The following is a 27,240-nucleotide window of genomic DNA, read 5'->3' as shown; positions in this document are numbered from 1 at the left end:
GCTAACGCCAAAGAGGTATTTCAACAAGAACTGGGCACGCTTAAAGGCGTAACCGCCTTGATAAAAATAGAAGAGAATGCAGTTCCCAAGTTTTTCAAAGCAAGACCGGTACCATATGCAATTCGCCCAGCCGTCGAGGCAGAGCTGGAGAATCTGGAGAAGGCAGGCGTGTTGTCTAAGGTCGACTGGAGCGAGTGGGCGACACCCATCGTTCCTGTCATGAAGAAAACGTTAAGCAATAAGTCCGGGGAGCCAAGGAAGATTCGCATCTGTGGGGATTTCAAGGTGACGGTGAACCCAGTCCTTCACACAGTACAATATCCTCTTCCAAGGATAGAAGACATCTTCGCCTCACTGTCTGGAGGGAAGCGTTTTACAAAAATTGACCTAGCACAAGCATATTTGCAGATGGAGGTTGAAGAGTCCTCTAGGAAGTATCTCACGATAAACACTCACAAAGGTCTTTACCAGTATCATCGATTGGTATTCGGAGTAGCATCGGCTCCGGCGATATGGCAAAGAGCGATGGAACAAGTCCTGCAAGGGATTCCGGGGACTCGGTGTTACTTGGACGACATCCTTGTGACAGGTGAAGACGACAGTGAACACCTTAACAGCCTAGAACAGGTGCTCACTAGACTACGGGAGCATGGGCTACGAGCCAACCGCCCCAAGTGCGAGTTTTTTAAGAAACAGATATCGTATTGTGGCCACGTGATTGATGAAGAGGGGTTACATAAGTCCCCTGACAAAATTGAAGCGGTTGTTAAGGCCCCAGCACCTGAAAATGTGTCGCAACTGAGGTCATTCCTCGGATTGGTGAATTACTACCATAAGTTTTTGACGAATTTGTCGACAATTCTGCACCCACTGAACGCCCTGCTACGAATGGGGGTAGCATGGAAATGGAGCGATGATTGTAAGCGGGCCTTTCAGAAGAGTAAGGACTTAATCACTTCAAGGGAAGTATTGGCTCACTACAACCCAGCACTGCCGATCAGACTGGCGTGTGATGCGTCTCCCTACGGCATTGGGGCGGTACTGTCACATAAATTCCTTGATGGTTTAGAGAGGCCGATAGCTTTTGCGTCACGCTCGTTAACTTCTGCCGAGCGTAACTACGCCCAGATTGACAGAGAGGCCCTCAGCCTAGTGTGGGGGGTGAAGAAGTTCAATCACTACCTGCACGATCAAAAATTTACTCTACTAACCGATCATCAACCTCTTGTCTCCATTTTCAACCCTCAGAAGGGCGTACCGATAATGACAGCACAACGGCTGCAGAGGTGGTCCCTTTTCCTAGGGGCACACCAATATGACATCGAGTACAAAGGAACTAAACAGCATGGCAATGCTGATGGATTGTCACGCCTACCGTTGCCGACGGTGGAAGAAGAAGACCTTGCAGTGGATCCAATGGAGTTATTCCACTCGACCATAGTCGAATGTCTCCCTGTGACGAATGCAAACATAGAAAAGGAAACACGGAATGACCCGACACTATCACGGGTCTATGATTTAACGGTGAAGGGATGGCCAGCACATGGCGAACCACTGCTGCCAGCATTCTCGCCGAGAAGAGAACAGCTGTCAGTGTGTAGAGGAACCTTGATGTGTGGATCCAGAGTAGTAATTCCACCTAAGTTGACGGATAGAGTGCTCAATGAGCTTCATGAGGGTCATCTGGGTGGGGTAAAAATGAAGAACTTAGCCAGAGCGTTTGTGTGGTGGCCGGGAATTGATAGAGAAATCGAAGAGATGACCAAGAGCTGTGCAGGATGCCAGAAGGTCCAAAACGCCCCACCACAAGCTCCTCTGCATCCATGGGAGTGGCCCTCATCTCCATGGCAAAGGGTGCACATTGATTTTGCTGGTCCCTTCATGGACTCGATGTTTTTAATTGCGGTGGATGCACATTCAAAGTGGCCAGAGGTAATAAAAATGTCCTCAACCACCACGGAAAGAACTATCACAGTCTTACGAACCATATTCGCCAGGAATGGGCTGCCTGAACAGATTTGCTCTGACAATGGACCACAGTTTGTGTCTGAAGAGTTCCGGAGGTTCTTAAAGAACAATGGTGTTAAGCATTACACATCTGCCCCATATCATCCAGCCACTAATCGATTGGCCGAGAGGTTTGTCCAAACATTCAAGAAAGCTATCAAGGCAATGTGTAATGAAGATATACCCCTACAACACAAGGTGGACACATGCGGTTACCAACCAAACTCCAGCCATGATGTTCTTCAATCGAAGACTATGATGCCGCTTGGATTTGGTAAGCCAAACGTCCGAAGAGATGTGGAGAACAGGCAGCTTCAGAATATGAATGAAAGGCCGACCAGGAGTTTTAAGATAGGTCAACCAGTTTTGGCCCGGGACTACCGCACTGAGAAATGGCAGCCAGGAACGATTTGTACACGGCAAGGACCTCTCATGTATACCGTGGACGTTGGAGAGAGCATTGTAAGACGCCATGCTGACCAGATTCTAGAGTCACTGGAAAACGTCAACTCCACACCACGATCTGATACACCTGGCAACGAAATCGACGTACCAATTGCAGCTACCGCAGAACCGGTGATATTGGAAGCAGATGAACCAAACAACGACATTGATCCCGACTCAACATTGCCAGAAGAACCTGATACCCCAAAGAGGCATTATCCAGACAGAATCAGGAAGCCTCCTCAAAGACTGAACTTATAATTGCTTAAACTTAACCAATGTATCTAACAACCGTAATTGTGATTGTAATTAGTTATCATTTAGTTGTTAAATGAATGTTATGTACTGTTTATCTAAAAGGGGAGGAATTGTTGTGTATGTACCTTTAAGAGAATAACTGGTCTCAGACTGCAGTACCGGCAGTGACCTCCCCTGTATAAAAGGCGCTAGTGAGCCTCTGTGTTTTCAGTTTCACTATTGACTTCCACCAGTAAAGACTTGTTTTGTTCAACTCCTGCTGTCCGTGTCTCAATCATTCACGGACATAATCGGAACCAATGCAGATTAGCGAACACAGGACTTGGTACGAGTTAGGACACGGGCAGCAAAGTTTTGGATGAGCTCAAGTTTACGGAGGGTAGAAAGTGGGAGGCTGGCCAGGAGAGCGTTGGAATAGTCAAGTCTAGCGGTAACAAATGCTTGGCTGAGGGTTTCAGCAGCAGATGAAGTGAGGTGGGGCAGAATCGGACGATGTTATGGAGGTGGAAATAGGCGGTCTTAGTGATGCCATGGATATCTGGTCAGAAGCTCATCTCGGGGTCAAATATGACACCAAGGTTGTGAACAGTCTGGTTCATCCTCAGACAGTTGCCAGGGAGAGGGATTGAGTCGGTGGCTAGGGATCGGAGTTTGTGGCGGGGACTGAAGACAATGGCTCCGGTCTTCCCAATATTTAGTAGGAGGGAATTTCTGCTCATCCAGTACTGGATGTCGGACAAGCAGTCTGACAATTTAGAGACTGCGGAGGGGTCGAGAGAGGTGGTGATGAGGTAGAGCTGGGTGTTGTCTGCGTACATGTGGAATCTGATGCTGCGTTTTTGGATCATGTCGCCAAGGGCAGCATGTAGATGAGGCATAGGAGGGAGCCAAGGATAGATCCTTGGGGGACACCAGAGGTAATGGTGCAGGAGTGGGAAGAGAAGCCATTGCAGGTGATTCTCTGGCTTTGACTGTATAGATAAGAATGGAACCAGACGAGTGCAGTCCCACCCAGCTGGATGACGGTGGAGAGGCGTTGGAGGAGGATGGAGTGGTCAACCGTGTCAAAGACTATAGACAGGTCAAGAAGGACGAGGAGGGATAATTTGCCTTCGTCACAGTCACATAGGATGTCACTTGTGACTTTATAAGAACTATTTCAGAACTATGGCAGGGGCGGAAACCTGATTGGAGAGATTCAAACATGAAGTTCCCAGAAAGACGGGCACGGATCTGGGAGGCGACAACATGTTCAAGGACTTTGGAGAAGAAAGGGAGGTTGGAGATGGGGCGTTATTTTGCAAGGACGGAGGGGTCAAGGGTTGTTTTTTTGCAGAGAGCGGTGATGATGGCAGATTTGATGGAGAGGGGGAAAGAGGGGGAGAGAGGACCGTTAATAATATCCGCTAACATGGGAGCCAGGAAGCAAAGTTGGGTGGTCAGCAGTTTAGTGGGTATAGGGTCTAGGGAGCAGGAGGTGGGTCTCATGGACAAGATGAGTTCGGAGAGGGTATGAGAGGAGATAGGAGAGAAACCAGAGAAAGATGTGAGTTCAGGGCTAGGGTGGGGGCAACCTTAGAGGAAGTTTGGCCCAGTGGGTAGGGGAAAGTAGGGAAGCAGCTTAGGTAGCTAATTGGATGGCATCAATCATAGTGACAAAGAAGGCCATGAGTTCCTTGTGTTTGTTGTTGGAGGTGAGGGTGGAGGAGATAGGGGAGAGGGGTTTAAGAAGATGGTTTTCAGTAGAGAAAAGAAGCTGGGGGTTATCTTTGCGTTCCAGGTTGATCCTGGAATAGTGAGCAGTTTTGGCAGACGAGACCAGGACCTGATAGTGCTTTATGTGGTCCAGCCAGACCTGGCAGTGAATGGCTAACCCAGTTGTCTGCCATATCCTTTCAAGTCTGTGTCCCTTGGACTTAAGGGAGCAGAGTTGAGGGCCATACCAGGGGGAATGGCCAGGGTGAGAGAGAGTAATTGTTTTAATGGGGACTAGGGCATCAAAGGTGGAGGTGAGGGTGGGGTTGAGCAGATCGGTAGCTGCAGAAATGTTATGGTGAATGCAGGGCCAAAGGCTAGTCAGTGGGATTTTGAAGTGCAGTTGTAAGCTAATTGGGAGAGAGTTTTTTTCAGGGGTGGACATAGAAGGAAGTAGGGTTGGGAGGGGGAAGGGGGTTGTGGATGGAGAGCGATACAAGGAAGTGATCAGAAATGGCCTCATCTTTGATTTACGTGATTGGAATAGTGAGGTCACGTGAGATCGTAAGGTCAAGGGGGTGGCCGTGAATATGGGTTGGGGAGTTTATATGGAGGGAGAGATTAAGGGAGGATAGGAGGGCAGTGAGAGAGCATAACGAATTGAAATGGAGCTTGAAATCACCATGGCTCAGAAGTCACTCGGTGCACAGGCAGAGGGAGGAAAGCAGTGAAGATATCTCGGTGAGAAAAGTTTTATGGTACTTGGGTGGGTGGTAGTGAACAAGGGGGGAAAATTCAGTTGGTAGCGCCACCCATTAGCGCCTTAAGAGGGCGCTAAGTGGGGCGCAAACCAACTAGCGCCCGGGCGCGGCGATATCTGCGCCTCTCGCGAAATTGACATTTTGCGGCGGCACTAAACAATACCGCCCGATCTCCTGCGCCGGCAGATCGTGATGTCAGTCGAGTGCGCAACGCCCCGGTAGCGCCCCGGACTGGAAACTGAGTGGTGCCCCCTGCCTTAATGCCTGCCGCCAGCAACGACAGGTTGAGGGGAGCGTTTTGCAGTCGGGCAGGGACTGGGGGAGCGCTATTTAAAGGCGACCGCTTCCTGCCTTTTTTTGTTGGTGACATTTTTGCACCATGCATTCTGAGAGAGAGAGAGAGAGAGACTTCTGGAGAGACTCTACACTGTGTGAAGGAGTTTTGCATACTGAGCAGCAGTTTGCAGGTTCATTTTGATTTGCCCTTCCTTGTATCTATTTAGAAGAGACTGTGGGGGCTGCACTCTGAGCTCTTTCCCTGGGTCTCTCCATTGTTCTTTCCAGCAGATTTGATGTACAGGTCTCTCCAGGCCGAGATTCAAGTCTGCAATGAATAGGATGTGGATGGAGACCAAGATAAACCCTCCCCTTTAAGATAAAAACAGAAAATGCTGGAGAAACTCAGCCGGTCAAGCAACATCTGTGAAGAGAGAAACAGAGTTAACTTTTCAGGTCGATGACCATTCATCAGAACTCCCCTTTAAGAATTGGCCGGTGCCAGTGTGTCTGTGTTCCATTGCTGACTGAAATCACATAAGCTTCGTCAGCGCTGTGAGGTAGCGCCTCGCTCCTTGGCCTTTGTGCCTTAAGACAGATGTGAAGCGCCTGATTTAGCGCTCCAATCACCTCCAGGGGCGAGAGAGGCGAATTTTGCAGTCGGCAGCGATAATTTGCGCCGGGCACTAATCTTTGCGCCCGGCCGATAATTGCGCCCCAAATGGGCCAATACCGAATTTCTCCCCCCAAGTTTTTTAAATGAGAGGGGTGGAATAAGGTGAGTTGCTCAAAGGAGGCAAAAGTGCCAGAGGAGTAGGGGGACAGACCAAGGTGTGATATAAGAGCCACACCACCACCACAACAGTCTGGGTGTGGCAAGTGGTAGAAGGTATAGCCAGATATGGAGGCTTCATTTAGGGGGAAGGTGTCATCACTCCTCAGCCAGGTTTCTGTCAAGGCCATGATGTCGATGCAATCATCCACAATAAGCTCATGGATGGCAAGGGCCTTGTTCATAAGTGAATGGACATTCTGGATGGAGATGTAGAGAGGGGAGGTGATGGCTGATCCACTGGCAGAGTCCACAGGGTCAGCACTGGGAGGGGTGAATTGGACGGTAAGGAGATTGGCAAGATTAGCGGCCAATGGGCGCACTGGGTGGGAAGGTCAGTGAGAAAGTAGGATGGGACAGTTGGGGTTGCTGCTCGTGAGGCGGCAGCGATGAGTGCCTCGATGGGTCCTTCGGAGGATGCCAAGAGAGGCACAGAGGGAGTGAAGCCTGGGATGGTGGCAGGAGAGTGGAATTTCGAGGAGTGTTGAAGGGTTAGGGTAGGGATTTGGGAGGGCAGAGTACCCGAGAGGGGAGAAATTAAAGGAGGTATGACAACAGGAGAGAGGGGTCGTGGAGGGGTAAAGAGAAAAGAAGTAAAAATGGGGGAGAAAAAGGTAGAAATATAAGAGATGGGCTCAGGTTCGGAGCGGCAGCCAAATCGAGCCCGCGAATGAACATACGCGAATATCTCCTTCTTTGGTTTGACGTCCACTTTTTAACTTACTCCTCTGTGAAGTGACTTGGGATGTCACTCTACGTTGAAGGCGCAATATAAATGCAACTTACTGTTGTACGCCTGAATTCCTGGCCATGAGCATAATTCCATAAAATGACTCCTGATTTATCTATCACATATTTTGAAGAAGTTATACATCTTTGAAAGCTCTGCTGTCCTGACTGACAGGCAGTTAAACCATGGGGTCACAGAGGTGACAGCTAATAAAGCTGTGAAAGACAGAGGCTCCGAGGCATGTGGATTTGTTCCAGTAGTCCAACTGTAATAAAGATTTTTTAGTTTACTTTCTGGCTGTAAAGGGGCAGCCCCCAATGGGTCACCGAGTTTGTGCCTTTTCTAACTGAACCGCACAGACCAGGAAAGTCCTGGGGGCCGGCTTTAATATTCGGTGCTCGCCTGTTGCTCATTGTTGCTGCCGTGAGGCCCGAGCCATTTCGAGACCCAAGTCTCATTTGCATGGATCTGGCAAGCAGAGAGCGGTGCACCAGATGGCGCTCACCAGTTGTGATGGCAAGATATCGGCTGGGTCTGGTCGACAATCTGGGCTTGAAGTATGCAGGGGGATGGGGGTAGGGTGGTGGGACTCCAGAGTTCCTGGGAAATAGTTTTTAGTCCTTTTTTGCTGTGCCTCTTGTGGTCCCTTAAGGGGCTGCACAATACTGATACTATTGGGTGGAACATATGTGGCACATCTCAAAATTGCAATTGGGATCCCCTGGTAAAAGAACTCATTTTTAATATTAAGAGTGGCCTTCCACCTGAAACAGTCAGCCGCTTTGGCTGTCCTACCACAGTGTCAGTGCCCAGAGCGCCAGTGTGAATGGAGCAGTAAATAACCCGCCGCCATTTCCAAGCTCATACTGTACCCTTAACACCAACCCTACAACACTCTGAGATCTCTGCGTTCGTCCAATTCTGGCCTCTTGAGCATCCCCGATTTTAATCGCACCACCATTTGAAGCCGTGCCTTCAGCTGCCAAGGCCATAAGTTCTGGAATTCCCTCCCTAAACCTCTGTGCTTCTCTATCTCTCTCTCCGCCTTTATGAAGCTCCCTAAAACCTACATCTTTGACCGAGCTGTCCTAATATCCCCTTATGCGGCTCGGTGTCAAACTTTATTTGATAACGCTCCTGTGAAGCATCTTGGGCCGTTTTAATACATTAAAGGCGCTATATAAATGCAAGTTGTTGTTACTATTGTTGTTGACTGGGAGGCAAAAGTGCTATCAATGAGGCAAACTGACCTTAAGCAGGACTGTCTCCCTGTAGCACATCATCAGTTAAAGCAGCATTATAGGCCACCAACTCCCTGGTGTTATTAAACCACAGAGCATGCTGGGTATTTTAAAAGAAGACTAGACCATAGTTCTCCAATTGACAATGAATGGAGTGACAAGGAATTTCCTTTTACTACTCCCATGACTCTGAGTGCCATAGATGTGTGAAGTTTCCTGACTTTTAACTCTTCTGAATCTGGCTGAATTCTCGTGGGCGGGGTGGGGGAGAGAGAGTTCCTCTAAGCATTAAGTGCAGCAAAATCATAAACCCTCACAACCCCCCTTTATAAAGAAGCTTATGATTTCACTACAGTTGGCTCATGGAGAACAGTACCCCCACATAAGGCAAAGATACTGTACATGTAAAAAAAAAAGGGTGATGTCATCTAGCCGATGAATTCAAACATCTTAGAATCTTTGCCATGCTGACACTTTTTAGTCAGCTCATTACTGAACAATGTTTCCAATTATATGTCAGCTGTCAGTCTCAGCCAGTCTCCCCAGCGTCAGCAAGCCTGATGACAAGGATGGAGGAACTTTCCAGGAAGTGAATTTGCAGCAGAAAGAGGAGGTCAGTTCCACGCCAAGCCAGCTCTACGCAAGAGGAAGAAGCTCGGTGAGTACGAAGCACGAAATATTCCAGTGGGTTGGTACTTGGAGGTGACCACTGAAAGCACTTATGCCTTCTGAGTATTATTCCAATGCTCTCCTGGCCGGCCTCCCATATTCCACCCTTCATGAACTTGAGCTCATCCAAAACTCTGCTGCCCGTATCCTAACTGGCACCAAGTCCCATTCACCCATCACCCCGTCCTCACTGACCTACATTGGCTCCCGACCCACCAACACCTTGTTTTTAAAATTCTTATCCTTGTGTTCTTGATAGACAGATTTTTGCAAGATAAGGGAGTGACGGGTTATGGGGAGCGGGCAGGGAAGTGGCTTTGAGCCCAAGATCAGCCATGATCTTATTGAATGGCGGAGCAGGCTCGAGGGGACAAGTGGCCTAATCCTGCTCCTATTTCTTATGTTCTTCAAATCCTTACCCAGCCCTATCTCTGTAGCCTCTTCCAGCCCTACAACTTTCCAAGAACTCTGTGTTCCTCCAACTCTGGCCTGTTGTTCAATCTAAACAGAGGAAACTACAAGGTTATGAGGGACAAGTTAGCCATGGTAGATTGGGAGACTACACTAAATGGTATGAAGGTGGACATACAATGACTAACATTCAAGGAAATAATGCATAATTTGCAACAAACATATATTCTTCTAGGGCATAAAAACCCAAAAGGAAAAGTGATCCAACCATGGCTAACAAAAGAAATTAAAGCTAGTATTACGTCAAAGGAGGAAGCTTATAAAGTTGCCAGAAAAAGTGGCCAGCCTGAGGATTGGGATCTTTTTAGAAATCAGCAAAGGGGAACCAAGAAATTGATAAAGAAAGGGAAAACGGAATATGAGCACAAACTAGCGAAAAATATAAAAACAGATTGTAAAAGCTTCTATAGGTATGTGAAAAGGAAAAGACTGGCAAAGGTAAATGTAGGTCCTTTACAGTCAGAGACGGGAGAATTTATTATGGGGAATGAGGAAATGGCAGAGAAATTAAATAAATACTTTGTTTCTGTCTTCACGGAGGAAGACACAAAAAACCTCTCAGAAATACGAGAAAACCAAGGGTGTGGCGAGAATGAGGAACATAAAGAAATTATCATTAGTAAAAAAATAGTACTAGCAAAATTAATGGAACTAAAAGTCGATAAATCCCAAGGACCGGATGACCTATATCCTAGGGTTTTGAAAGAGGTGGCCATTGGGATAGTGGATGCATTGGTTGTCATCTTCCAAAACTCTATAGATTCTGGAACAGTTCCTGCAGATTGGAGGATAGCAAATGTAACCCCACTATTTAAGAAAGGAGGGACAGAAAATGGGGAACTACAGACCTGTTAGCCTCACATCAGTAGTTGGAAAAATGCTGGAATCTATTATAAAGGATGCAATAACTGGGCACTTAGAAACTAATAGTAAGACCATAGTTGGAGTGCTAGGCACAGTTTTGGGCTTCACACTATAGTAAGGATGTTTAGGCAATAACGATGGTACAGTGTTGATTTACTAGGATGCTGCCAGATATGAGGAAATACAAATACAAAGTAAGATTTGAGAAACTGGGGCTGTTTTCATCAGAATGGAGGAGATTAAGGAGTGATTTTAAAAAAAAATGCTTTTTTATTCGTTTATGGGATGTAGGCGTCGCTGGCAAGGCCAGCATTTATTGCCCATCCCTAATTGCCCTTAAGAAGGTGGTGGTGAGCCGCCTTCCTGAACCGCTGCAGTCCGTGTGGTGAAGGTACTCCCACAGTGCTGTTAGGTAGGGAGTTCCAAGATTTTGACCCAGCGACGATGAAGGATCGGCGATATACTTCTAAGTCAGGATGGTGTGTGAGTTGGAGGGGAACTTGGAGGTGGTGATGTTCCTATGCGCCTGCTGCCCTTGTCCTTTTGGTGGAAAAGCTCGTGGGTTTGGGAGGTGCTGCCGAAGAAGCCTTGGCAAGTTGCTGCAGTGCATCTTGTAGATGGTACACACTGCAGCCACGGTACGCCGGTGGTGGAGGGAGTGAATGTTTAAGGTGGTGGATGGAGTGCCAATCAAGGGGGCTGCTTTGTCCTGGATGGTGTCGAGCTTCTTGAGTGTTGTTGGAGCTGCACTTATCCAGGCAAGTGGAGAGTATTCCACCACACTCCTTACTTGTGCCTTGTAGATGGTGGAAAGGCTTTGGGGAGTCAGGAGGTGAGACACTCGCTACAGAATACCTAGCCTTTGATCTGCTCTTGTTGCCACAGTATTTATGTGGCTGGTCCAGTTAAGTTTCTGGTCAATGGTGACCCCCCAGGATGTTAATGGTGGGGGATTCGGCGATGGTAACACCGTTGAATGTCAAGGGTGTTACCATTGCCTCTCGCTTGTTGGAGATAGTCATTGCCTGGCACTTCTGTGGCACGAATGTTACCTGCCACTTATCAGCCCAAGCCTGAGCATTGTCCAGGTCTTGTTGAATGCGGGCATGGACTGCTTCATTATCTGAGGAGTTGTGAATGGCGCTGAACACTGTGCAATCATCAGCGAACATCCCCATTTCTGACCCTATGTTGGAGGGAAGGTCATTGATGAAGCATCTGAAGATGGCTGGGCCTAGGACACTGCCCTGAGGAACTCCTGCAGCGATGTCCTGGGGCTGTGATGATTGACCTTCTACCACCATAACCATCTTCCTTTGTGCTAGGTATGACTCCAGCCAGTGGAGCTTCCCCCCACCCCCTACCCTCCCCCCGCCGATTCCCTTTGACTTCAGTTTTACTAGGGCTCCTAGGGCTTGGTATAAGGTGCTTAAGATTGTGAATGGCCGGGACGGGTTAGATAGAAAGAGACTGTTTCCAGTAATTGAGGGATCCAGAACGAGGGGACATAGATATAAGATTGACTGTAAGAGATATTGGACAGAGAGCAAGACAACATTTTTACACCGAGGTTGTGAGGTTGCGGAATGCACTACCCAAGTTGGTGATTGAAGCAGAGACCATGTCAACATTTCAGAATTGGTTAATAGATGTTTGAAGGAGAGGGAAATAAAGGGATATGGGGATAGAGCAAGAATCTGGGATTAGGTCTCCTGCTCATGTGGGGGATGAGCACCAACATGGACTAGTTGGGCTCAATGACTGTAATTTTTAGGTAATTCTGTGGAAGTGATGCATGCAGAATTTTCAGAATTACTGAAGTTGGCAAAAATGCAATTGTTTTAATTAAAGTGAAGAGACAACTCACTGGTTCAAAAAAATCAAATGATCAGAAACAAACTGAGGGCCTGTGCAAGGCAAACGCGTTTTCCTCACAGTCGCAATCCATGAATTGTAATGTTGTTTCTCCCTTGTCTCCATAGGGCAGTATATACAGCATCACTAGCACCTGCACAGAGCCAGGGACCTTGGACAATGCTAATGTTACTGGTGAAATCGAGCTGGCGATCCGGTACAACTTTAAAGCTTTGGCGCTGGAAATCCACATCAAAGCGTGCAAAAACCTGGCTTATGGAGATGAGAAAAAGAAAAAGTGTAACCCGTATGTGTCTGTTTCTACATGAATCTCTTCGTTATAAAGGAAAGACTTACATTTATACAGCACCTTTTGTGACCTCAGGATAGCCCAAACCGCTTCACAGCTGGTGAAGTACTTTTGAAGTGTAGACATTATTGTAATGTAGGAAACACAGCAGCCAATTTGTGGAAAGCAAGATCCCACAAACAGCAAGGTGATAATGACCAGATAATCTGTTTCCATAGAATCATAGAAACTTACAGCACAGAAGGAGCCATTCGGCCTGTCAAGCCTGCGCTGGCTCTTAGAAAGAGCAGTCGAGCTTAGTCCCACACCTCTGCTTTTTGTCCGTAACCCTGTAAGTTCCTCATCCTCAAGTACCCACCCAACTCCCTTTTAAAATTATTGATGGAATCAGCTTTCACCACCTTTTCAGGAAGTGCGTTCCAAATCCCAACAACTCGAGTGAACAAATTTTTCCTGATCTCCCCTCTAGATCTTTTGTAAATGATTTTAAATCTATGACCTCTAGTTATTGACCCACTTGCCAGAGGGAATACTTGTTCCCTATTTACTCTATCAAAACCTCTCATCATCTTGAAAACCTCTATTAGTTCACCTCTTAATCTTCTCAGTTCCAAGGAGAACAGTCCTAACGTTTCCAACCTCTCCTCATAACTGAAGTCCCTCATCCCTGGTAACATCCTGGTAAACCTCCTCTGTACCCTTTCTAAGGCCTTTACATCTTTCCTGAAGTGTGGTGCCCAGGGTTGTCCACAATACTCCAGCTGAGGCCTAACCAGTGATTTATAAAGTTCTAGCATGATCTCTTTGCTTTTATATTCTATTCCTCTATTTATAAACCCAAGTAACCCATATTATTTTTTAACCACCTTCTCAAATTGCTATGCCACCTTTAAGGATTTGTGTATATGGTCACCAAGGTCTCTCTGCTCATCTACACTTTTCAAAAATGTGCCATTTATAGTACACTGTCTTTCCATGTTAGTCCTCCCAAAGTGCGTCACTTCACACTTTGAACTCCATTTGCCATGCTTCCGCCCACTTCACCATCCTGTCTATGTCATCCTGAAGCCTATAACTATCCTCATCATGATCTGCTACTTTGCCAAGTTTCGTATCATCTGCAAACTTTATAATGCTGCTCCCTACCCCCGAGTCTAGGTCGTTTATTAAAACTGCAAAGAGTAATTTGACCCAAAACTGACCCTTGAGGGACACCACTGCAAATGCCCTCCCAGTCTGAAAAACATTCATCCACCACCACCCTTTGCTTCCTGTCACTGAGCAATTTTGCATCCATACCGCCACTTTCCCCTTAATTCCATGGGCTTCCATCTTCTCAATAAGCCTCCTGTGTGGCATTTTTTGAATGCCTTCCGAAAGTCCATATATACAACATCTTCTATACTACCTTGATCAACCTTCCCTCTTACCTCATCAAATAATTCAATCAAGTTAGTCAGACACGATTTACCTTTAATAAATCCATGCTGGCTCTCCTTGATTAACCTATGCCTTTCCAAATGAAAGTTTATTTTGTCCCTGGTAATGGTTTCCAATAACTTCCCCAACACTGATGTTAGGCCGACTGGCCTGTAGTTTCCTGGTTTATCCCCCTCCCCTTTCTTGAATTATGGTATAACATTAGCAAGTTTCCAGTCCTCTGGCTACTCCTGTATCCAATGAGGATACAGGAGTGCAAGAGTTGACCATTGTATTCCTTCAGGAGTCCACACCGTACTTGATGGCACCTTGATTTGGTTTAGGATGCCTCATGCCTATGATATGTTGCAATGTATATGCTGCCTGAGTTTACAAAGACTTCTGAAACGTCTTATTGGAGCTGAAGGTGTCAATATTTGGTGAGCGCCTACAGTAATTGCCTGGCTCCTGAGGATGTGAAAATGACCTTGGTTCAGTGGGTAGTGCTCTTCCCTCTGAGCCAAAAGTGTGTAGGTTCAAACCAGGGACTTAACTGCATAATCTACTCTGACACTTCAATGCAGTACTGCATTGTCAGAGTGCTATCTCCTGGAAGAGAGATTCTGTCTGCCTCTTCAGGTGGACATAGAATGTCCCATGTTGCCGTTCGAAGAATAACAAGGGAGATTTCCTGGCCAACATTTATCCTTCAACCAACAACACCAAAATCAGATTAACTGGTCATTCATCTCATTGTTGCAGGACCTCCCTGTGAACAAAATGGCTCCTTCCACCCTATCACGAACCTTCCCTTTTGTTCTTTCCTCCAACCCCGCTTTTCCTCCCCCTGCACTTGCTTAAAATCTGTTACATCTCTAACATTTTCCAGTCCCGATGAAAGGTCATCGACCTGAAACATTAACTCTGTTTCTCTCTCCACAGATGCTGCCTGACCTGCTGAGCATTCCCAGCATTTTCGGTTTTTATTTCAGATTTCCAGCATCCGCAGTATTTTGCTTTTGAAAGTAGCTACTGTGATTGTTTACATAACAACCGTGACTACACTTCAAAAGTACCTCATTGGCTGTGAAACACTTTGGGACATCCTGAGGACACGAAAAGCGCTATAGAAATGAAATTTCCTTCATCCTTCTACTACTATTAATCTGTAATGAAATCGACAGTTCTTTTACTAGCTACTGCAGGAGAAGGTTCCACTGTAACCACAGAACTTATGACTCTTGGTTTGTATTTTTTAGGTATGTGAAGACCTATTTGCTTCCTGACAAATCTCCTCAGAATAAGTTGAAGAGCACGGTGAAGAAGAACTCGGTGGATCCAGTTTTTAATGAAACATTAAGGGTAATTCATGGCTCTTTGGCTGATGAGAGGATATTGCTTCTTTTAAACATTTTACAGTTGGCAAATTTTTGGTCCTGTTTCCAAATGTAGGGGGTGGCGTGTGGCGCGTGGCGCGTGTGCCCAGTCAGCTCCGACCCTGACTGTCTCTGAGTGGTTTGAATCGCTCCCACACCCCTGGGTTCTAAACACCGGGCTTAGGTACAGGCGGCGATACAGAATATAGAGTAGACAACTGGTTTGGTGCAAGAAAACCGTAATTTTTATTAAAGGCAAAACAAAGTCACAATAGTGAGAATTACTAGGATAATTACAGGCATATAAAAACAATACACTTATTTGGGAATGAGGAACACACGGCACATCGAGGGAACAAACATATTAAAATCCCCCTACCCTTGTCCCACCCCCAATACCTAACTAGATTAAGCTATGAGGGGCCAGGGATTTATGCTCACCAATTCGAAACCTCTTGATTAAACCGGTTGTGGTTTTTGGGGTTCACTCTTGTTGTCCTTTGGGGTCCGTTGTCGTCACATGGTCACAGGGCGCGGCGATGGAGTCGTTTGTGCGAAGTACCCTCCTTTTCCTCTGTTAACATCTTCGTTGGGTACTTTGCAGCGATGGGTTTTCTTCTTCTGGTGGCAGTTTGGTCGCCGACGGTTTTGTTGCGGTTGGGGCTCGGTTGGTGGTTTATATTGTCAATTGATTTTCCTACCTATGCTTCGAACACCAGCTTATAACTAGGCCGGGGTGTGTACCCGCTCATCCCCAACGCGTCTTTTCCGCTGCCCTTCTCTGCCTTTATCGGTTTTACCGTTTTTCTCGTCTCGTTTCGTCTCGTCTTGTCTCGTCTGCCCGTTCGTGGCCCTGTGTGTCCTGTGTGTTTTCGAATTGGGTCTCGTTCTCCTCCCGCATTTGGCCCCCGGTGTAGTAATGGGCGTCCTTGGTGTCGAGCAGCGCGGGGAGGGAGAAGAGAGCCCGCAACGAGGCACGAAGCAAGAGCGAGAGGCAAGAGAGCTTGGCTACCAGTGGGCCTACAATTATACCCGGTTCTTCATCCCTTAACTGCGCACCAAATCAGGTCAGTCCTTTGTCTAACTTTTGGCGGGCTCGTCCAAAGTGATTATGGTAATCCTCTTTAACGGCTTTTGGGGCGGTTGTCTCCTGGTTTAATGGCTTCGATATCCTGGCTGTTTGTTATTTATGCAATTTAATTGTCCTTTTCCTGGCTTGGTAGCTACTGTGAGCTGTTACCGATTATGTATGCAGAATGTTAATGGCCTCAAGTTTAGGCCCATCCTGACTTGATCTGTTCCAAGATGAAGAATGCATATTCCGTGTTTACCTAGCTGTCTGGCTTCACAAAGTCTTTCACAGATCCATGCATGTTAGGTTTCGTTTCAGGTTTTGAAAGTGCCTGCCTTTTGCAGGGCCTTGCTTTTAAAATCCTGTACGTTTTGATCATGAGGTTTCAGAAGCCATTTTGGGTACCCTTTTTAATAACTTGTCCATACAAGGTCCCTTTATCCATAACTTTTGGGGAATGTGGGAATTTTGAGAACCCTACACTCCCCCCTGTTGATACTAAACTCGCTTTAAGTATCATCCTGACAAGGTGAGCAAAATTCCCGACCCTCCATAGTCAATCTTCCCCTGTAATTACCTCTCTATGATCCCACGACACATGCATTTCCCATTCTGTAAAGAATGTAGTGTACATAAGCATACATAGACAGATTACAGGCGTCCAACACCCCTGCACCACTTGGTACACATGCATCTTTATTAAAAATAATAAATCGAAAAGTCTTTATTAAAATAACAAAAAGAACACAAAAAAACAACAATCTTTATTCAGAAACACAAACAAAAAAAATTCAAACAGGTGTATCTCCCTCCACCTGAACATAATGTTCCTTCCAGGTCCTTTAGTTTTGGAATTCTAGTATTTGGCCTTTTCCCTTGCACTGAGTGCACACTAGGTACAATACTATTCCCAGCTGGCAAACCACGAGGATGTGGGAAGCCAGTCTAATCCACGAAGGGACCTCTATGTTTTCAAAAATGTCCCACCAGGGTGGAACTACAATGCCCAATATCTTGGCCCCTATCTCTACTGTCTTCTGCTCCAGAGTGTAGAAATGTTTCTGTGAGACTATTACTGCTTTGAGTATTTTGGTCAGATGTTCTGGGAGAGGGGGGATTTCGTAGCCGAAATGTGCTACATATTTTTGCAGGTTGGTGAAATTCTCTTTTACAGTGAGGTGAACAGTGGAGGGTTCAGGAATGGGGACAATTCGTTCCTGGGCCACTTGAACTTCTGCCTCGGGTTTAAAGCAGAAACTGCTGTCACTTACTGCTGCCAGCTATGCTGTCCATGCTGGTAGTGGGGCGCACCTGTGGTGACACAATGGCCTAGAAATTGAGGTTGCGCTGCGCCGGGGCTTAACGCCGGAAATTTAGCGCCGGTGCTAAGTCGCGCTGTGCGCGCCAAAAATTCAGTAGCGCCGCGCCCAAACGGCTGCCGGCGCTACTGAAGGCTGTTTGCGCCTGAAAACTGGCGCTATTCCGGCGCTGCGGCGCCCGATGCGGTGCGGCAGGCTCGGGAAGTGCAGGCCTCCTCCTTCCGTTAAGGAGGAGCTGCCTGCACCCGGCCGCGGCCCGCGCAAATCTCTGCAAAAATGAGCCCGGCACCTCGGACAAGTGCCGGGCTTGCATCTGTTCCGGGGGGGGGTGGGGGAAGAAGTCCGGGGAGGGAGCTGTGGGCAGGCGGCCGGCGGGAAAGCGGCCGGCCGCCGCGCCTCCTTAAAGCGCCGGCGCAGACTCCGGCAACACTCGTTTGCCGGAGTCTTAGTTGCGGCTGCCACTGGCGAGGCGGCCGCAACTGAATTTCGGCTTGGGGCCGGGTTACCACGGCAACCGGGACGCTGCGCACACCGATGACATCATCGGTGCCGGCGCAGCACTACCGGTCTACCGCTGCGGAAGGGCCCCAGGCAATTTAGGAACCGGCGCCAATTGCAGCGCTAGGCCCTCTAGCGCCGCAAAATCGGTGCTAAGGGCACTGAATTTCTAGGCCAATATGTCCCACCTCCTATATATGCTACCTGTGGGGGAACATGGTCTTGTGCCATTACCTCCATGGTACAGTTTATAGGTTTTGCGCCAGCAGCTCTAAACCCGCACTGTGGTCTTGAATAGGCGTTCAAGTGCTGGGGACACAGTATTATGTGTGCTCCCCGGCTCCAGCACCCCAAGAGGTCAGTACCTGTCATAGCGTGCTCCCACTTTATGACATAAGGTGGGACCGCTGTGAAACGGATGTGTGCACCCCCTTGAATGACTCCAATGTTCTCTGCCCTGTATACCGGCGCAGGTCGGGCTGTCCCACCCATGACCGGCATCCTTACTACTATACCCATGATAGTATGATTTGAACGTCCACAATCTACTGGGACTGGGTAGGCCTCAGAAGCTAGCCGGAGTTGACACGGGCTTAATGCATTCTCAAATGGATGGAGGGCTGCGAGGTGTTTGTTGCTGATCCAGGAGGGGACTAAACCCTGTTTTAAATCCTCCAAGTTACTGCGGCCCTCACCCAGCAACCATGCCCTGTACAGTATGCACACCTCGTTCTGTGCAGCCTGATCCGAAGCATTTCTGTCCTCTCTTATAAGGGCATTTACGGTCTTTGCGTGCTTCTCCAGCTCGGCTATAATTTCTTTTAAATGGACCGTCATGGCCTGGTCCTCATGTAACTCTGAGCCCACTACCTTGTTTTCATCCATTAGGATATTCTTTAATTGTGTTTTTAAACCGTTTATCTGTGTCTGCAATTCTATGTCATCCAAGCTGTCGATGACAGAGGACCCTGTGCTAAACGAAGTAAAAACATAATTCCATGCTCCCCTTCTTTGCCTCCCCGTATTACCAAAATACTCATTGTGTGTGGTGTACAGTTCTGTTTTGTCTACATTGGCAAAATCGAACTTGTAGAATTTCCTAAACATCTCTTTTAACAGGGCCTGGTATAGCTGCTCTGTCTCTTTGGGGCACCACTCCGGTAAATGTACCTCGGTGAGGTTTAAAATCACGGAGGCTACCGCGTAGTGTACCCCCTGGTACAGCACCTGATCCGTAGGCACTAGTACCAGCCCATTCCCTGGTCCCTTGGTGGTGGTGGGGCACCCCTCCCTGTGTGTCCTTGCTGCCTGGGTCGTGGGCAGGGACTTTCGGGGCCGGGTTACAAGTTCAGTGGCATTCACTGGGATCGGGGAGTATGGGACCGCGCACGCCTTCAGGCTGGAATCCCACTTCACCCCCTCCCCGGCATCTTGCCACTGCCGGTGGAAAATGATGGATATGCCTGTGGGGCAGACCTTCTCTGACTCCCACATACAGACATAAATCCCCTGATCCGGTTCCTACCACTTGTCCCAGCACACACTCAATCCCCCATGAGTCCCTGTAATCGTCCATAAGAACATAAGAACATAAGAAATAGGAGCAGGAGTAGGCCAATCGGCCCCTCGAGCCTGCTCCACCATTCAATAAGATCATGGCTGATCTGATCCTAACCTCAAATCTCCTATCACTCTCCATCCCACCCGAACCCATGTGATCTCCCGGGAGAGGCGAAAAACCAGATTAAAAACCCAATGGCCAATTTGGGAGAAAAAATCTGGGAAATTCCTCTCCGACCCATCTAGACGATCGAAACTCTTCCAGGAGATCACTCTGTCCCTATATTTTCTGTAGTACTTACCTTCTGTAAAGGCGATCTCCACCCCAGCCAGGAACAGGAATAAAACCATCTCCTGAAATCTAACACAGAATTAGAACACAAGAAGTAGGAGCAGAACCAGGCTACACGGCCCCTGGGCCCACTCCACTACCCACAGGGCCACGACCATTCCGAACCTAGGCTCATGTCCAATTTCCTGCCCGCTCCCCGTAACCCTTAATTCCCTTTACTTCTAGGAAACTATCTATTTCTGTTTTAAATTTATTTAATGATGTAGCTTCCACAGCTTTCTGGGGCAGCAAATTCCACAAACCTACCACCCTCTGAGTGAAGACGTGAATACCGATGGGTATTGTTCCTCAACCGTTCCCACCTGACTGCGGGGTTTCCCATATCCTTGCTCAGTTTTCTGAGCCACCACCACCTATCCAAAGGAATCTGTCCCTTGCATGTTAAACATACTCGTTTCCCTACGGTGACGCTTACCCTCGTGGCAACGACCTGTACCCTGGGGCACAGGAGGGAGGCCTCCCCATACGTGAACCCGGTCTGGCTGGAGTACTGAGTCGAATTGGACCCTAGCCACCCTGGCCACCTTCCTTCGTGGGAGTAGACGGCGAGCTCCTCCACATCCCGTTCGCCGCTTCCGTCGGTCACTATCGGTGCTCTTTCTCCTGAGCACCCATAGATGTGGGATTCCTCCACGTCACCTCGCTTTCCAATGCTCATTCCTATCAGGGTGAGTAGGAGTACGCCCCCCTTCATCCTGAAATCCTCTCCTGCAAAGAGACACAAGAGCATACAGCCAGGTCCCGAGGAGATTCTCTGGCTTGGGTGAAGCATAGTCGAGTCTTGCGACCTCGACTCAATATAAACACTCTTAACAATACTACTACTTATTTAAAACTACCCATCACCTCGTTTAAACTTAAACCAAACACCCAAACTTAACAATATCAAACTTAAATTACCTAAGCTATGTACATCTGCCGCCTGTCTCCGGGCGGCCAGCCTAATTCCTGTTCGGGCTGCGGCACACCGCTCCCTTCGGTGTGGCCGCACTGTCCTGTACTTTCGGTCCCTCACAGCCTGTGGCTGCTGGCTGGGGATCTCTGCCCTCAGACCGATCCCTCACATGAGAGGCTGCCCTTTTTAAATGGGGAGCCGGTGACCATGGTTTCCTTGGCTGGGGCGTCCGTGGGGACCTTCTAGGGACTTTGGCGGGTGGGGTTTTCCTGGCTGGTGGTTCTTTAACCCGAGCCACTGCCCCCTCCGGTGCGGTCTATGGACTTACCACTACCGCTGGCTGGGGATCTTCATCCTCAGGCTTTACCTCTCCTGAACCTGGGCTAGGGGCAGGTAACTCTTCGCAGCCTGGTGCTGCAGGCTGAGGGTCCTCGCCCTCAGGTCCCAAATCTGGGTCAGGGGCGGGGTCTTCGCCCTCAGGTCCCTCCTCCTTTAAACCTGGGTCAGGGGCGGGGTCTTTGCCCTCAGGTCCCTCCTCATCTGAATCCCAGAAGAGTGGGGGAGTGTCCCAAGCGATGGGCGGGATGGCCCCTCCCCTTAAACAAGCCACAGCGCCTGCCTGTGCAGTCTGTGAACTTGTTCCTGCTGCAGGCTGAGGATTTCTATCCTCAGACCTTACCCCAACTGGCTGTTCTCTCTTCTCGGGCTTAAACAGTTTACACTGATTAATATGGAACCATTTGGTGCGCCGAGGCATCTTAATGGTGTATACCATGGGGCTGGCCTTGTCTACAATGCTGTAGGGCCCCATGTATAACGGTTCTAGACTTCCTACCTGGGCAATATTCCTCACCATAACCTGATCCCCTACCTCCCACTCGTGGTGTTTTTCAGGTTCTAACAGCAATCGGTTACTCCGATGCTGCTTTCCCATGTTCCCAGCCGCCTGCCCGTGGACCTGCTTGAGGTGCTCGAAGAGGTTTCGGGCGAACCTGTCCCGGTTTAGCTCCTGAGCTGACCCTCGGTGAGCACCGGGGCTAGTACATGGGTGGGGGTCCGCATAACCCTGCCAGTCATCAGCTCGTGCAGGGAGTACCCCGTGCTTTTTGACTGGCTGGCCCGGATCCCCATCAGGACCAACGGTAGGACCTCTGCCCATTTTCGAGGCGAGTCTACCGTCTCTTTCCTCAACCTTTCCTTTAAGGTCCTGTTCATCCTCTCCACAATCCCTGATGACTGTGGGTTGTGGGCCACGTGCCACTTCCCCTCGATGCTGAGCAGCATAAGGGTATTCTGCATTACCCGCCTGGTAAAGTGACTCCCTTGGTCGGATTCCACATACTGTAGTAGCCCCCATCGCGAGAACACTTCCCGGACCAGGATCCTGGCCGTACCCAGAGCTGTGGCTGTTCTGCAGGGGAAGGCTTCTACCCATTTCGTGAACACATCTACCAGGGCTAGGCAGTACTTATAGCCTTCCTGGGCGGTGGGCAGGGGCACGATGTAGTCGATCTGTATCGACTGTCATGGTCCCTCTACCCTCCTGATGTGTCCCATAGGTACCTTCCTTTTATGGGGGTCAGGGTTATTAGTAGCGCACACCAGACAGCCGGCGCAGAACTCGCGGACATCTTCCCTGAGTCCTGGCCACCATCCCGCCTGTTCCACCCGCTGCCAGGTGGTCTCAGGCCCGGGTTGCCCTGCTTCTGGACCCTCATGGGCCAGTTGAAGGAATTCCCTCCGGTGCTGCTGTGGCACAACACACTGTTCTCCCCTAAACAGCATGCCTTCTTTCACGGAGAGGGCTGCTGTGCCGTAAGGGCCCTCTACCCTTTTTCCCTCAGTCACTGCGCTGAGGACTGCCTTAAGGACGGGATCTTGGGTTTGGACCGTCTTGAGGTCCGGGGCTAGCTACCCCTGCACTCCCTTGTGTCCCATCCCTACCCCTGACTGCTGTTACGGGTCTGGACCCATATGGGTCCCAGAAAGTGCCGGTGCGGGCACCCTCCTTAGCGAGTATGTCAGCCTGCTGGTTGCCCTGACTACGGGGTTCTGTGGAGGAATGGGCTTTCACCTTATGGATGAAAACCTCCCCTTCCTCCCCCACTGCTGCTAGGATTTTCTCCAGCAGGGGTTTCACTGTGAGGGGTCTCCCGTCGGCGGAGGTGTATCCGCGGCAGGACCAGATGGCCAGATACTCCGTACACAAATTGCATGTAAACATGCTGTCTGAGCAAATCGTGTGCGGGGTTGGGAAGATTTCGGGGTGTGTAACGACGTACACTACCACGGACAGTTCAGCCTGCTGGGCGCTCATGGTGCTGGGGAGCTTAATTGCTAGGGCAATGTTTGCCGCTGGGTCATAAACTCCGCACCCCGTGAGTCGCTCGCCAGCAGATACCGTGCTGGAGCCATCCACATAGATCTTGCGGCCCGTGGGGTGTATCCCGACCCGTAAACCTATGTCCACTTCCCAAACCCCTTCTATGGAACACCGGTGGGCTGTTCCAGGATATACCAGGTTGGCTGCGAGCTTTGGCTCGCAGAGACCTTTCACCTTTAGTTCCATCTGTGAGAGGAGCAAGGTCCAACGAGCAATGCGGGCACTGCTCACCGTTCCATCCTTGATTCTCCCATCCAGGAGCATCTGGGTGGGTGTGTGATGGGTGAGGAGGGTGATGGGAGAGGTGCCTGTGAAGATCAGTGATCTTTTCACAGCCCAATGTGTGGCCAAAAGGTGCCGCTCACAATTGGAGTAGCTCCTCTCCACATCCGTGAATATCCTGGAGGAGTAAACCACCGGCCTCAGCCTACCATGCCGCTCTTGGAGCAGCACAGCACTCAGGCTTTCCCCGCTGGCTGCTACCTCCAGGAAGAACTCTTTCCCCCCATGTATGGCCCCTAGAGCTGGCGCGGTCTGCAGATCCTCCTTGAGTCTGACAAATGCTGCCTGGCAACCCTCATCCCACGCCCACTCCACTCCCTTGTGTAGGAGTCAGAGCAGAGGGGCTGCTGTGGCTGCATAGTCCTCAATGAAGTCTCTGCAGTACCCGGTTAGCCCTAGAAATGACCTCACACCCGTGACTGTGTTGGGGACTGGTAACTCCTGTATCACTTCCCTCCTAGCCTTATCTATGGCCCTTTCCCCAGCGCGTACGGTCAGGCCCAGGAATATCACCACCTGCTGGCCGATCTGCGCTTTCTTCGGGTTTACTTTAAAACCCTCCTGCCTGAGCAACTCCAGCAGTTCGGCCAGTAGTGGGCCATGCTCCTCTCTCAAATCGGTGAAGAGGAGCAGGTCATCCACATATTGTACCAGCTGCCGGGGCTGGCTGAAACCCTTTAAACTGTTTCCCATGCACTGGTGGAAAATGCTGGGGCTGTTGTGGAAGCCCTGAGGCAAACAGTTCCAGGTGTACTGTTGCCCTTTAAACGTAAAGGCAAACTTGTACTTATCCTCCCTCCTTAAAGGGATGGACCAAAACCCATTGGAAATATCCAGCACCGTGAAAGTGGTCGCGGATGCTGGGATACTTCCTATCAGGTCGGCAACTGCTGCTACCGTGGGTGCACAGGCTGGGATGTTGCTGTTGAGCACCCGATAGTCCACCGTGGCCCTCCAGGAATTGTCTGGCTTTCTAACCGGCCACAGTGGAGAGTTTACGTGGGTGGCTATCGGTCTCAGGACTCCCTGCTGTACTAAGGAGGACATGGCTGCTTCCATGTCTGGCTCCGCTTCCCTGGGGAAGTTATACTATTTCTGTGGTCGGGCCATGGGGTCCCCATCTATGCTGACCTCAAACCCGTTGACCCTCCCACAGTCGTGTTTATGTGTGGCAAATGTGGCTAGGTGGGCTCGCACAAATGCCTGGAACTCCTTTGGGGTGTTACTGACCATGAGCTCGAGGTTATAACCCTCTTTAGGCTTCATGGTGCACAGGGTCCCCTTCCCTTCTTTCCCTGGGATGACTACTACCTCGCCGTCCTTTCCTGTACTTGCCCCCCATAGGCAATGGTTTCTTAAATCCACCAGGATCTCGTGGCCTACAATAAAGTCGGCTCCCAGGATCCCCTTTCCACCCTCCTGTTCCCACTTCATTAGGATACAAGTCCACTTAGAGGGGAGTGTACCCAAACGAATGGAGAGCGGGATAGAAAATGAGCCGGCCTGTTTTCTGCCTGTGAATCCTGCCAGACTGTATGGGACCCCGCTAGATAGAGGTGAGGTGGTGGGGTTAGCTGAATGGACCACGGTGCATGATGCCCCCGTATCCAACAGATAGGTCCCCTTCACCTTTTCTACCTCCATCTCCACGAGGGGTCTCTTCCATACATTGTACTGAAGGGAACACAGGTAAACAGGCTGCGCTGGCTCTAGTCAGGGCTGTGGGTTGGATGGGGCTGACGGGGCCAGAGCACCGGTAGCAGCGGCTACTCTCCCCTGGCCAGTCAATAAGAACCTCATGGTGTCCAAAAATGACTTGACCGCGGCGGGAGGGATCCCTGCCTCTATCTTTTGGGCTGGGGCTGTGGAATTCTTTCCCTTGTTGTCTTTCCAAGGGTTTTTGCACTTCTTCCTCCAGTGTCCATCCTTCCCACACCCGTAGCAATTGAGCTTTGTGGTGGGGGGTTATTCCCTTCCTGATGCCACTCTTTCCTACCCGGTCCAGGTTTTACCTCATGCACCTTCCCCTTAGGTGGGTGTGCATCGGTTCCCCTACCGTTCTTATAGGCTAGGGTCAACTGTCTGATCACCGTAAGTTCGGTGGTCAGGGGATTCTTGGGGTCGAATTAGACTTCCGCCTTGGCCCGGACCTGTGACAAGCTGTTCGCCACCAAGCAACGGAGCCAGTGGGTCAGCTGATCCCCGTTCAGGAATGCCCGGTTAGGTGCCCCAGGACAGGCACTCCTGTACACCAGCCATAATCTGTCCGCGAAAGCCTGCGGTATTTCCCCTGCGAGCTGCACTGTCTTCTCCACACGGGAGAAAGGACTTCCCTCATTCATCCCCATGGCCTCCAGAACTTCATCCCTGAGCGCCTCATACCCGACCTGCCCCCTCTTACACTCGTCAGAGAGGGGCTGGAGGAGCCTACTCTCCAAAGAGAACAGCAGCATTTTAGCCTGCTCAGCAGCATCGCATTCGTTGATGCTGGCAGCCTGTTCCACTTCCCTGAAGTGGACCGAGGGGTCCCCTTTCTCAGTGAGCCTTGGGATATGGCTCACCATAGCCCTAAGCTGTTGGGTGCTGTAGTGTAATACGAACCGGTTTTGGAGGGGTCCCTCTTCCTCACCATTAACGGGTGGGCCGAACTTCTGATGCCAGGCTGGGCACATCGGTCCTGGTTCTAGCCTCTCCTGCGGGGGTTGTTCCACCTCCGCTTCGACCCCTGACTGCGCCCCCCCTTGTTGCCAGACCTCGCTAAAACCTGGCACTACGGGTGGTGGTCACTGTTGCGTTTGCAAAGATAATCCAGAGGTCGTATGCAGAGCTCAGTTCGTGTTGCTTTTAATGGCTGATCCAAACACACACTTACAGGCAAAAGCAATCGAATACCTATATCCAATGTCAGACACAATACAACGATAACAGCACTATCAAACTCCATGTGCTCAGGCCAAGGCAATCGAGTACCTATCACCAATGTCAGACATAACATTTCCTCCTCCCTCACAGAATTTCAAACATGAAATGTAGTGACAAAGTCCTGTAGGTGGCCAGGGCGAGAACGTGTACGAACAGGCCGAGGTGCGGACTGGTGAAGAGCAGGCCGAGGTGGGGACTGGTGAGGAGCAGGCTGAGGCACAATACCTGCTTGAGGGTTGGCTGGCTGAGCCACATGTGCATCCCGCCACTCTGGGGGTAAGGCTTGGGGATTAGATCCGTATAATCCCGCATCAGTAGGTGCTGGCACCTTCCAAAGGCGGCTGGCATGCCACCGAGAGCCGTCAGTGAGGCAGAAAGTGGCTGGTCCAAGTTGGTGGCTGATTTGGAGAGGGGAGGACCAGAATGAGGCCATCTTATTGTTGCGGTGAGGCCTGCGGACTCTGACCCAATCGAAGACTGAGATGTTGGGCGCCTTGGCCCTCTTCGACTGGTCGAAGCGGAGTTTCATCTGCTCCTGCTGTCTAGCGACTGTGGCTTGAGCCCGTGGAGCAGGGCTCTGAGCTAGCGAGGGGTGGAGCCTGCCAAGGGCCTAGCATGAGGGATGCGGGTGAGACCCCTGCAGTGGAATACTGGGAGGCAGCAGTGTGTGGAGGAGGGCCTTGTCAAATGCACACCCCTGGGATAGGTGTGCTCTGAGGCCATTTTTCAGTGTCTGGTTAAAACGCTCCA

At 49.7% G+C, this 27,240-nt stretch overlaps 1 protein-coding gene across 1 annotated transcript in view; it reads left to right on the top strand.

Annotated features, from left to right (window-relative positions):
• Positions 1-27,240, top strand: part of sytl3 (synaptotagmin-like 3) — a 189,476-nt gene that overhangs the window by 129,688 nt on the left and 32,548 nt on the right. Inside the window, exons 9-11 of the mRNA XM_085981537.1 lie at positions 8,765-8,902; positions 12,231-12,409; positions 15,091-15,193. Of these exons, the coding sequence (XP_085837663.1) occupies positions 8,765-8,902; positions 12,231-12,409; positions 15,091-15,193 (420 nt within the window). The remainder of the gene's footprint in view (positions 1-8,764; positions 8,903-12,230; positions 12,410-15,090; positions 15,194-27,240) is intronic.

The sequence above is a fragment of the Somniosus microcephalus genome, chromosome 3 (assembly GCF_052327205.1).
Source record: "Somniosus microcephalus isolate GS21.2 chromosome 3, FLI_Smic_1.0, whole genome shotgun sequence".
Classification (NCBI taxonomy): Eukaryota; Metazoa; Chordata; class Chondrichthyes; order Squaliformes; family Somniosidae; genus Somniosus; species Somniosus microcephalus.
Note: the sequence above shows the minus strand (reverse complement) of the source record. Positions and strands in the feature narration are given on the sequence as shown.